This window comes from Pseudorasbora parva, chromosome 6, assembly GCF_024679245.1.
Source record: "Pseudorasbora parva isolate DD20220531a chromosome 6, ASM2467924v1, whole genome shotgun sequence".
In the NCBI taxonomy this organism is placed as follows: Eukaryota; Metazoa; Chordata; class Actinopteri; order Cypriniformes; family Gobionidae; genus Pseudorasbora; species Pseudorasbora parva.
The window spans coordinates 27,754,389-27,766,163 of NC_090177.1; the positions used below are offsets into that span (position 1 = coordinate 27,754,389).

Here is an 11,775-nt window from a genome sequence, read left to right on the forward strand (position 1 = left end):
AGTTATTCGTCGATTAATAAAAGTAATTAGTCTGTGGCGGATTCTCAACACGTCTGAATCCTCCACTGTCTGACGTCATTCCGTATCACCTCTGTCTGCCAATCGCACTTTATCTCAGAATACTATCAACTGAATTATTACTTACAAACACGTTTGTATACTGAGAAAATTGTTTGTTTTGTTTAGCTAATGGCCTACAGATTTATCTATTTTTAATCCGCGTCTTAAACATGTTTGATAAACATTTAAACGGGGCTATTTATGCATTTGAATGAGTTCCAGAATATAAAACACAACTTGTTTTGTTTTACTCATCGTTCGTTACACGTTAATAGCACTTCATTTGCGTTTTTTAGCGTCTTTAAATGTATAATCGCATAAGCCCTAGGCCTACATGTAGCCTATGTCAGCAATGCGCTCTGTAATAAGGCACGCTAATCTTTAGAAACATAAATAGGCCTAATTCACACAGGCTTCTGACATTTAACAACACTAGAGATTTCAATAATATACAGAGAAACACACATACACACACTTAAAACACTTGGCATTGCGCGTGGCCGTTCATGCAGAACAGAATTTACAGTTCTTCTCTGCATCATTAAGTGCTTTGGTTGTCTGTCAAGGCGGCTGTGTGTGGCAGTCTGGGGATCTTTCACAATAATTCAACCAATAGCTGATAAATACCCCCCCCCCCCCCCCCATAAATAAATAAATAATGCAACCTAACTCTAAAATTATTAATTTTGTTACTTAGACCTATTTTTATTTTAAGTTTGTGTGATTAGCCAAACTCTGGAACAATTGTTTATATCCTTTGACAAAACGAAACGGGCTCAATCCACCGATTTAGGCTACTCTTAAGTAAAGACGTCTTTGATTAAATGAAACGCCTGAGAGGTAAAGGGGGATTTATTTAACCTCTACCCATGCAGGTTCCCCAGTGATTAAAACCAACCATAAACCATCGCTGGTTCTCTCTCTCTCTCTCTCTCTCTCTCTCTCTCTCTCTCTCTCTCTCTCTCTCTCTCTCTGTGTGTGTGTGTGTGTGTGTGTGTGCGCGCGCGCGCGCTCAGTTGTCCCCTTCACGCGTTTGTGGCGCGAGCAACGAGATCACAGGTCGCAACATCACTATTAATCTCATTATCAGCGGCCTGTCGAGGAGACTGATTGGCGACCACCATTCTGGAAGAATTTTCAACAGTTGCTTACTTCAATGTATAACTAAATAGCCTATCACAAAAGTAGCTTAAACCCATTTTATTTTTACTTAAAAATATTATAAAACGAGCGTCACTAATTTTGTATTCAATTGTTATTTTAATCACAGTTTTATTTGAGAATTTATTATTGAGCTTTACATTAGCTCATATTATAGGCTATTTATTATTAATATTTAAAACTATTTTATTTAAAAATAATATTTAATAATATTATTATCTTTAAAACTCTAATCGTTTTTATTTGAAAAAGGGAGGGGGTGATAGCTCAAACAATACCGCTAAGATAACAATATTTCCAACTGAGTATAATGAGTGTGATTATTGTTGTATCATCATACTAAGCTGTCGCTCGTATCTCTTATCTCTCTACAGCTTTTATAGAGAACACATCCAGATTTATCGGGTCATAAAATCGAGCTTTACGTTCTCGCACAGACAGCGAGGTTATTTTACTGCAACATTTTCATTTTACAATAAAGTAAAAACGAAATCCCAAGCAATTACAGCAGCGTAACAAAAACACGTAGCCTATATTAATACAGTGAGCTAATACTTCTATTTGAAACTTTTCAGAATTTGTTTTAATTTGTAAAATAGCCATGTGACTTTTGCATACAAAAATTTAGTTTGAATTGGTGCCTTTCCAACTGCGTGTAGGCTATGTCTCTTAAAAGTTAACTTTCATCGACTAAAAACAACCGTTTAAAATACAGTGGACTCAGCAAATATAGATCTCCAGGTGTAGGAGAACACCCCTCCTCCGCAAAACACCATCTAGACTATCCCTCTCATTCTTCTCCTCCTCCGTGGGTCCTACCTTTGGAGTGCGTCACGTGGTTCTGCTCTTACAAATAACTCGCAGTAAAGTAGAGAGCAAATCAGTGAACAGTTATATTAGGCATTATCTGCTGGAGCAGCAGCAGCTATACCTCCAGATACAGGCAAGGCACAGTGACAACTCCAAACGCAGAGAGGACAACTACAAGTTTTTCTCGTGATTCGCCTTCTCGCTGAAGTTTGAATTCTGGGCTCAAAGCAAGAAGAAGAGAGTGGGAACTTCAACAGCGACATTCAATCAAGTCACTTGGAAAAGAGGGTTCCTGACTTTATCACTAGCCGTCCTTATCTGGTGAGATAATACAACAAGAGCTCTTGGATGAAATTGTATAAGCCCTTTGCTTACAGCTATCAACGTTTTTATGTAATCTGCGTTTTCAATGATAAAATATAGATGTTGGAGAGATTACAGCGCAGTTTGATTCGATCCCCGCAGATGATTTAATGGGTTCGGTAGTGTTTTCCCAGGGTATCTGAGACTGCTGCTGATAATTATTTATATCCCTATGTAAAGATATGGACAGTAATTAATGTCATTTTAGTCTATTAAATACAAATAAGATACAGATAACCGAAAAAAAATCACGACAGTTATTCCGGTTTGTCCATCTTGACTGTAGCAATTAGCTTTTTTTGTTGTGATTTTTATTTTATTTTGATAGTCTATAGCCTAACGCAATAAAGCATCGTTCAAATGTTTGTTTGTGTGTGTGTGTAAAATATAATAATGCATTCGTTCAGTAATTGTAAATTAAAACCTATTATCATTAGGCCTACATGTTTTATACATAATCTAATACTGAGAAAATAATTTGATGTTTGGTTTGTCACCAGGAGTGAATTTCTTTTTACTGAGGCCGCTGTTCAAGAAACCATTGCATTGGAGATTTTGGACGTTATCGTGGCTTTTACAATTTGGGCGAATTTCAAGATTTCAAAATCTGAAAGGATAGTTTAGTCATTGGATACAATATGTATTCGACCCTGGCTTTATCTTCCAACCCGTCCCCCTACGCACACGATTCCGGGAACTACATCCATCCGTCCGCGAGCTCACCTGTGTACGTGCCCACCACCCGCGTACCTGCCATGCTCCAGACCTTGCCCTACCTACAGACATGTGAGTCCACCCACCAGGCCCATGGGCTCGGCAGTCACCACGCCTGGTCACAGACTGGCACGGAGAATTCATCTTTCAACCCGGGCAGCCCTCACCCTCCACCCGGTTTCTCTTATTCGCACAGCCCGCCGGTAAGCAGCAGCACCGGCAGGGACGCCGCATACCAGAATCCGCTGGTGTTGAGCAACAGCGGCCGGGCAGATCAATATGGAAATGCCCTGGTGCGCTCCGTCGGAGCCTCCTACTCCAGCCCGTACGCGGCCTACATGAGCCCGGAGATGGCAACCTCATGGACGCCAGGGCCCTTCGATGGCGGCATGATCGGTCTTCATGGACGCCAGGGAAGTCTACCGGGAAGGAGTTCCAGTTTAGGTAAAGTGATTTGCCACAATCATTTCGTTTTCTCTTTGATGGGTCATGTAAATATGTAGGCTACACTAAAATAACAAAACCTTTGCGATAATTTTGTCTGCAAGCACTTTATATAACACACTCAACATTTTTGAGTAGGCATCATTTTGCATAAGTGCATGTTAAGGTTAATTCTGCTATATTACATTCGGGTCGTTAGTTTGACAATAGTTTAAAATCAGTCTTTCAAATCAGCAGGCAAAAATGGTTGGAATGGAGGGAGGTTCGTTTGATGCTGTGATCTCACAATTTATAGCAGCGGTGTTGAAGGTTATTTATTGCTGTCTTGGTGTTTATGTTAGAGCCCCTCGTTGTTAGAAGCCTAGAATAGCAGTTAGTTTGGGCTTGGCTACAAAGGCGCATCGCAAAATCTAATCAAAACTAAATGTGATCTTATTCCACTAATACACATCCTTTAATGGCCAATGCAAGCACTGATAATTTAATTCCCTGCTATTGTCTGTCCATATGTGGATTGATGAAAGGGGCCCGTGCACACCTCATAATTGTGAGAACTATCCAAGCTACTGTCACCTTGATCAAACTTTTTTAAACAGACCATTACAGTCAGAGACGCATTTAGCGGCCGTACCCTTTGAAGCTCGTGAAGGCATTTTCTTTGATAGTCCATAAAACGTGGCATTTCGTTCTCCAAATGTGGACGATTTAATCGGGCGTGCGTAAGACTCGGGCGTTTGATATTGAGCACTTGCGTATTTTGATGTTTCGTTACACAAATGTTGAATACACGTACGCAATATAGCCTAAATCGGCTTATTTTATATCACAGCAATTTTCAGCAATCCATCAGAAAGACCAAAACAACTTATGCGATTACATTAAAACAAACAAAATAATAATAAATTACAACACACTGAGATTATTGATACGCACGTCTTATTTGAAATAAATTGTTGGAGGGCGTCACGTGTCAGATCTTGATTGATTGGTGGGTGACCCCTGGATCTTTAACACTGATAAGAGCCCCATTGACATTCCGCTCTTCTGAGGCCCCTCGTGCCTCGTCAGTCGCCCTAACAGACACTCCAGTGACCCTGCATATGCTCGTATTAATCCATTTTTCATTCCGTCTAGAGTTTTGTCACATTCCATACCGCTGATGTTCAAGAAAACACCAGCTCTCACCTAAGAATCTATTTGCATCCATCCAAAGTGTTCTAGTTCTTCCAGGGCTTTAACAATGACTCATTTTATTATGTATTAGCCTATGTATTTTCTTGAAACATCAATGCATTTAATGAATGTATTTATTATTATTATTATTATTATTATTATTATTATTATTATTATTATTGTTGTTGTTGTTGTTGTTGTTGTTATTATTATTTAAATTTTGGCCTATGCCTGTTTTACTTTATTTAGCATCAATAGCCTACATTTAATTAATTAATTAATTCATATTATTTAAATTTTGACCTATTTTACTTTATTTAGTCTACTTTCGTTATTTTCTTTGGTCTGTTAGCAAACGTGATCATTTTAAATGTGAAAATAATAGTTCAATATTCTCCCTCTTGATTTTAGTGGATATATTGACGAGGTCAAATATAGTTACAGTGAACCCTGTTAATTTTTGAAAGGCTTCAGCGTATTTTAAAACATATTTTGTGAGATGAGACACTTAGCATAAAGATTTTTTTTTTTTTTTTACTTCAAATTTGAAACGGCCTACTTAAAAATACGCAAATTACGTTAGAGGTCTGGTTGCTGACCAGCTACCCAGCTTGATTGATTTTGCGAAACATTGAATCATTCTAGTTTTAATCCATATAAATTTAGTCTATTCGTATTTGCCTTAGAGAAATTAGGCAGGCCGTAATTACAGAGATGACAAAATGACAACATAGAAAATATCTAATCGTTCCCTTCCTTTCAACTTTAACGATTAAAGTCTCGCGCTTTATTGTATTATTTGAACGAACATTGTCCTCTTATAAATCACTTTGAACCTAGAGGAAAACCTTAGAAAATGAATTAAACACAAAACTGTATGTCCTTTTAGACATGCTGGAAGAGCTGCCATGTGAAGGGCGTGAGTGTGTGAACTGTGGCTCCATCTCAACGCCGCTGTGGAGGAGAGACGGGACCGGCCATTACCTGTGCAACGCGTGCGGCCTCTACCACAAGATGAACGGCATCAACCGACCTCTTATCAAACCACAGAAACGCCTGGTAAATTCCCACTTGTTCATTATTGTTAGTTAATAGTTTTATGTTTTGCATGGCCTTGTCCATTCAAACAAACACTTCAGAAGAAGAAATAAGCACGTGATGTTACCTTAAACAGTTTTAACCTGACCTGCTGACCATTAATAATGACTTTCTTTGGTTACATCTAAAATAATCAGATTTATTTAGTCATGTTAAATTAAATAATTTGATTTGGTTTTATATATATTGCAAATAGGCTTTTTTGCATGTTTTCCTTGCTGATATGATTACAATATAGTCTCATAAAATGAAATTATTTTTGCTTAAATATAATTAGTAGTTTCAGTAGTGGGTAGAGAGTGGGTGATCTCAGGGTCAGTACTGGAGAAGGCCAATTGAGCAAAGCCTTCACTGCTGTCCTTTTTCCCAGCAGTCTCTCTCTCTCTCTCTCTCTCTCTCTCTCTCTCTCTCTCTCTCTCTCTCTCTCTCTCTCTCTCTCTCTCTCTCTCTCTCTCTCTCTCTCTCTCTCTCTCTCTCTCTCTCTCTCTCTCTCTCTCACACACACACACACACACACACACACACACACACACACACACACACACACACACACACTCACACACTCACACACACACACACACACACAATTCTCTCACTGGTCTCTACCTCTCTGTTTTCATTTTTGCTTTCATGACCTTGTCCTTGGGTCGGTCTGTTTTTAGCCAAGCAGAAACTCAAAAACTCAAAACAACACCAAACGTAAGGAGCATTTGGCCAGTTTTATTCTTGCTGTAGAAGAATATTAAAAATGTGTGCCAGTAAACTCCTTATTTGAATTCATAAAATTATAAGTTCTCGTCCATTTATTTTACTTCTTTTGACCGCAGTTCAGTTTGCATTTTAAGTAAATGCTTTATAAAATGTTTACACGAACTTAGCTACAGAATTATATTTTTAGCAGCAAAATATTTCACCACCACATTACCACTAAAGGAACATGAGAAAAATAAAAAGTCATTTTTTTTTTTGATGGGTGGACATTTTACACTGCAAAAGATGTTCTTCTTGTTTAGTATTTTTTTTTTCTTGTTTCCAGTCCAAATATCTAAAAATTCTTAGTTTATTCTTATTCTTATTTTCTAAGATATTTTGCTTTTTTTTCTGGGGAAAAAACAATTAAACAATTAAACATGTTATTAAGAAAAATAACATTATTATAACAAGATTTCAATCAGAAGTAAGATTATTTTTCTCACCCCACTGGCAGATAATTTAGCTTGTTTTAAGCAAAAACTCACTTCATTTTGTTTTTACTTTTAAGAAAAAAAGGAAGAATATATTATGTCATTTTACTTAATTTGTAGATATTTATACTAGAAACAAGACAAAATTACTAAGTAAGAAAAGCATTTTTTTTGCAGTGTATCTCTTCCAGCTCTTTTCGAGCAAGGTTTGTCAAGCTCACCTTTGGTATATTGAATATCTTTATTTCTTTCATTCCCTCTTTCTTTAACCCAGTAAAATTATGTCAAAGTTCACCCAATTAACCACCTTCCCAACTATTTGTCTCTGCAGCAAAGTACGTCACGGCGAGCAGGTCTGTGTTGCACTAACTGTCATACCAGTACAACCACACTGTGGAGGAGAAATGCAGAAGGAGAGCCCGTCTGCAACGCCTGCGGACTGTACATGAAGCTCCACGGGGTGAGTGTTGGATTCAGGCCACGTCATTGAGCCACTTAAGACCGGTGTTTCCAACCAGTGCTCCATTTGGGAGGCTGCACGCTGTGTGCATGTTAGTTTGTGACTGTGCAAATCTGCACGTGATGTAGAGGTCATAGGTGTGTTTTATCGGAAGAGAATGAGAATGAAGAGAGGAAGGGGAGTCGCTTAAATAAGCTTTGTTCTGTAAACTAGCAATTCTCACGCTGACCAAAATGACTCCCACAAGAAAAAAGAAATTTATATATATATATAATCTGGTTACAACCGTTTTTTTTTTTTTTTAATAACAAGACACATATTCCCAACTGTGTTCAATCACCATTATAATTATTTTTCATATAATTATCACCATTATAATTATTTTTCATATAATTATCACCATTATTTTTCCAGCAGTGCCATAGAAGAATTTTTGGTTTTGCACAGAACCTTTCCAAGGTTCTTCAGAATATTAAAATTGTTCTTTACACTAAGAAAGAATTGTCCTTTTAAGAACTATCCACTGAATTCAGCTAAGATTCACCTAAAATGAATCTTTTTGGACTTTCCTGCAAAAATCCTCTTTTGGAACCTTTAAGAGTGTTGATTTAAAATGATAGTTCACGCAAACTGAAAATTCTATCATTTAATAACCCTCGTCTCCTTCCAAACCTGTATGTTCAATCACCATTATATTGGCCTTCATACACTTTACAAAAATTACATTGTTCTTTTTTTTGAAGCAATACCATAGAAAAACAATTTTTGGTTTTCAATGATCAGTTTTTAAAAGAACAATTTTTTTCTTTGTTTGAAGAACAAAATTTCGCCTTTTTCCAATATATATAAAGATCCTTTTGCGCAATGAAAAGATTCTATGAATGTTAAATGTTCTTCATGGAATCATTGATGCCTGTTACAAACCTTTATTTTTTTTAGAGTGACTGAATCGCCAACTCATTTTTAACTCTTTGTTACTCTTGATTGGTTAATGAATAACCCGTTGTTAATTTCGATTATCTTTTCCCTTATTCTTGTTTTAGGTACCAAGGCCATTAGCAATGAAGAAAGAAAGCATTCAGACAAGAAAACGCAAACCAAAGATGCCCAAAACCAAATCATCCTCAGGTACGGGTTGAGAAAAGCATTTTAAAAGAGACTTTTTTGGAAAAGATTTTTAGACAAAAGCAGACATGAGTGATTTGGATGGAAGTGTGGGAGTGAGTGAGTCAGAGAATGTGTGGAGAGAAATATGGGGTGAGCGAAAGAGTAAAGGGAGGGAAAAGGGAGTAAAAGAGCGAGAGAGAGCGGTAACAGCACTTTTTTTCTGTTTTCAATGGATGCGTGTGCGGCACCAGTGTAACGAATGGATGTTTGACGCCCTCAATTGTCATTTGCAATAACCAGCATGTCGAGTGTGCTGTTCTTTTATTGTGTCTGTCATTCACAGTTTGTTCTATTTGTCTTCAGGGTCAACAGTGTCTGGCGCTACGTCTCCCACTTCTTTGCCTGTGTCAGAAAATGCCTCTACAATAAAGAGTGAACCCAATATCGCAGCTTCGCCGTACGCAGGCCAAACTGTTGTCTCAGTCACACAGGTATATGTGCTCACGTGATTGATAGGATTGTATTTTTGCTTTGTAGATGTTACCGTCAATGTAAGCCAGTTATTAAATATGGGTTGGCTAAATGATTGATTCCAGAGTTCAAGTTCACTCTTAAAAATAAACATTCTTTATTGGCATCAATAGCACTCTACAAAGAATCTTTAACATCCATAGAACCTTTAAATTGCACAAAAGGTTCTTTATAGTAGAAAAAAAGTTCTTCAGATTATTAAAATGTTTCTTATTCTTACACTGAGAAAATGTTTTTCTTTTAAAGGGGTAGTTCACCCAAAAATGAAAATTACCCCATCATTTATGCATCCTCAAGCCATTCTAGGAGTATATGACATTCTCCTTTCAGACGAATACAATCAGAGTTATATAAAAAAAATGTTCTTACAAAAACCTATCGATCGGCTTCAGAAGGCCTTTATTAACCCCCCAGAGCCATTTGGGCTGCCGTTCACTGAAATTATAAAAATTGGAAGAGCCAGGACATTTTTTAATATAACTTATTATAACATTAATATAATGAAGATTGTCATAAACATATAGGAAGGCTTTAGGGGGAGTAAATCATGGGTTTTCATTTTGGGGTGAACTGTCCCTTTAAGAACTGTTCACTGTCCACTGTTATGGAAGCTAAAATGGATTTATTTATTTATTTTTTGATGTTGAGAGTGTCGATTTAAAAGGATAGTTCACGTAAACTGAAAAGTCTGTCATCATTTACTAGTCATTGTGTCATTCCAAACCTGTGTAACTTTCTTTCTTCTGTGAAACACAAAAGCTATTTCCAACAAAACAAGCTATTTGTCCGTACAATGAAAGTCAGCGTTGTCCTAAACAACGTTATCGACTTAAATGCGGCAACATTATTGACATAATTTTTTTTGGTTCCACAGAAGAAAGTCATGCAGGTTTAGAAGGAGATCAAAATTCTGTCATCATTTACTATAGATAACCCACCTACAGCAAAGCTCAATTTGGCTGCTAACAACATTTCAACTAACAGTGTTTGTCTCTTTGTTTTTTTAAAGACATCGACACATTTGGACAGTGCCAGTGCAGCACATGTGGACATCAAATATGAGGACTACACATACACCCCGACGTCAATCGCCACACAGAATTCCTGGTGTGCGCTGTCCCAAGCGTGAACTGACACCTACTACCTTCTCTAAACCTCTCCAGTGCATTCTGGAAGATAAGACTTTTAACAAGATCTACCTAATAGAACATTTACACAAATGTAGACAGACAGAGCTTAGGAATGCAAGATGGACTGTACTTTGTGCTATTGCCTCGTTGATTTACCGGGGCATATCTGTGACTGCTACACAGCCGATTCATGCAATTCCACCAAAAATACGGCGGGCGACAAGCAGCGACTCAGCAACAGTTCTCAAGTTCCTTAAGCAATGATCGGGAGGACAAAAAACATGCTTTTTATGGCTTCTGAACATGTTTCATGGCTTAGATGTTAATGATTAACTTTTAAGATACATTATTTATGTTGAGATAAGAATGGTGGAGGCGCACAAGTCTCTCCCATAATTCCCCTTATCCTTCAGGGAATGCATCTTTATGGTCGCTATGACTTTAGATCGCATACTTTCCCTGGATGAGGCTTTTAAAAGTTTCCTTGTTGTCTTTGCTGATTCCAGACTCTGTTAATGCTCTATTGTATTCCTCCGATGATCCGAAGTGCAATGACCCTCACTTTTTAGCAAATTTTGAAAAGGCACACATTTTAATTGTTCAAAATTTTGTGTTTTGTCAGAATATGTTAACCTAAATTTATTTGCTGTATTTTGTTGATATATATTGGAATTATATCATTGTTTTATTGCATATAAAATTGCCAAACATTTTCTTTGTGTCTGCACTTGTTTGTGGAAATGTTAATTCTCCTTAAAGGGATCGATTCACCCCCCCCCCCCCCCCCAAAAAAAAAAAAGTCTGTAATCATTTGTGCACACCTAATTCTTCCAAACCTGTTTGAATTCATTTCTTCTTCTCAATATAAAAGAAGATATTTTCACATTTGGGCGATTTATCCTTTTACATTTTGTGGGTTTTAAACATTAATTTATGGAAATAAGTTGAAAATATATAGTAAACACAACAAAATGGAAAAAAAAGAGAGAGATGTAAACATCTCTTGAAGAATCTTCTTTATGTAGGTGAATGATGGATCTGACAGGGAAAAACATTTTATTATTATATTTTTACAACAGTTTCATACTGCTTTTATTATAACGAGGAACCAGAGGGTGATTTCCATTTATATGATTGATATTAGTGTTTTCAGTGTCCACAAACAGTTCTGTGAACTTTAAACGGATCTAACAACCCAATCTTATGGCAATTTGTAACCATTTTTACATTTTGCTGAATTAATTTCATATGAATTTGTTTAATCTTATTTGTATGGTTCCGTATGATCTGCTTACGCCCCAATGACCGTTAGGATCCGGGATGGGCCCTCATGCTTACTGTTTTTCTAAAAACGGTATGTTTTCATAAATCCTATCGTAATCAATACTTACATTTTCGGAAGAGATCAGAATAATTGAAGGTTTGTATATTTTTGTGCTTCATTCCCACAAAAAAATGACCAAAAGTTCCATTCAACATGACTAGGTAGTTTGTTAATTTTTAAAACATACTGATTTTATAATGCCAAGACGTAGGCCAT

At 37.0% G+C, this 11,775-nt stretch overlaps 1 protein-coding gene across 1 annotated transcript; it reads left to right on the plus strand.

Annotated features, from left to right (window-relative positions):
• The first annotated feature begins 2,071 nt into the window (after positions 1-2,071).
• Positions 2,072-10,948, plus strand: gata5 (GATA binding protein 5). The gene is made up of 7 exons (XM_067447327.1): positions 2,072-2,352; positions 2,895-3,552; positions 5,615-5,784; positions 7,339-7,467; positions 8,511-8,595; positions 8,938-9,065; positions 10,115-10,948. The coding sequence occupies exons 2-7, from the start codon at positions 3,033-3,035 to the stop codon at positions 10,232-10,234; spliced, it is 1,152 nt and encodes a 383-aa protein (XP_067303428.1). The 5' UTR covers positions 2,072-2,352; positions 2,895-3,032; the 3' UTR covers positions 10,235-10,948.
• The last annotated feature ends 827 nt before the right edge of the window (positions 10,949-11,775 follow it).